This window comes from Colobus angolensis, unplaced genomic scaffold, assembly GCF_000951035.1.
Source record: "Colobus angolensis palliatus isolate OR3802 unplaced genomic scaffold, Cang.pa_1.0 Scaffold28, whole genome shotgun sequence".
In the NCBI taxonomy this organism is placed as follows: domain Eukaryota; kingdom Metazoa; phylum Chordata; class Mammalia; order Primates; family Cercopithecidae; genus Colobus; species Colobus angolensis.
In genome coordinates this window covers 6,467,937-6,468,636 of record NW_012116043.1, presented here as the reverse complement: position 1 = coordinate 6,468,636, position 700 = coordinate 6,467,937, and the positions used below count along the sequence as shown (strand labels likewise).

The window sequence follows — 700 nt, the reverse complement described above, 5'->3', positions numbered from 1 at the left end:
CCTCGCTGCCGCCCCGAGACGGTGGCCGAGCGGGCGGGCGCGTAATTCTCCCGGAAGGGTTATTCTCTCGCTCCATTCTTGTTTTGGGGGGAGCTAGCGAGACAGCTCCTTTCGGGGCGCGCTGGCAAGGTGGGAGGGGGTGGGGGCCAGCCGATTGGATTCTTTCGCGTGTGTGTAGAAGCGGCCGCCGCCGCCGCGGCGGAGACGACAACAACTTGCTGGTTTTCAGGTTGGGTTAACGGCATGGAGAACAGTCACCCCCCCCACCACCACCACCAGCAGCCCCCGCCGCAGCCCGGCCCTTCGGGCGAGAGGAGGAACCACCATTGGAGAAGTTACAAGTTGATGATTGACCCGGCTCTGAAAAAGGGGCATCATAAACTGTACCGCTACGATGGGCAGCATTTCAGCCTGGCGGTGAGTAGCCGGCGTGCCCCCCCAGCCGTTCCCCCCGCCGCGTCCGGGGGAGACGCGCCTAGCGGCCGGGGACCCCCCACCCGACCCCCCGGCCAACTGTCAGACGGGGCCCCAGCCCTGGAGTTTGACAAGTGCCTGGAGAAAGGGGTCTGCCCCTGGGGAGGGCGACCAGCCCTCCCATCCCGGCCCCCCAATTTCTCCCCACAGATGTCCAGCAACCGCCCGGTGGAAATTGTCGAAGATCCCCGGGTCGTCGGGATCTGGACCAAAAACAAGGAGCTGG

At 65.6% G+C, this 700-nt stretch overlaps 1 protein-coding gene across 1 annotated transcript in view; it reads left to right on the top strand.

Annotated features, from left to right (window-relative positions):
- The first annotated feature begins 243 nt into the window (after positions 1 to 243).
- SETD1B (SET domain containing 1B) overlaps positions 244 to 700 on the top strand; it is a 36,832-nt gene continuing 36,375 nt past the window's right edge. The window contains exons 1-2 of the mRNA XM_011948592.1: positions 244 to 417; positions 625 to 700. Coding sequence (XP_011803982.1) covers positions 244 to 417; positions 625 to 700 — 250 coding nt within the window. The remainder of the gene's footprint in view (positions 418 to 624) is intronic.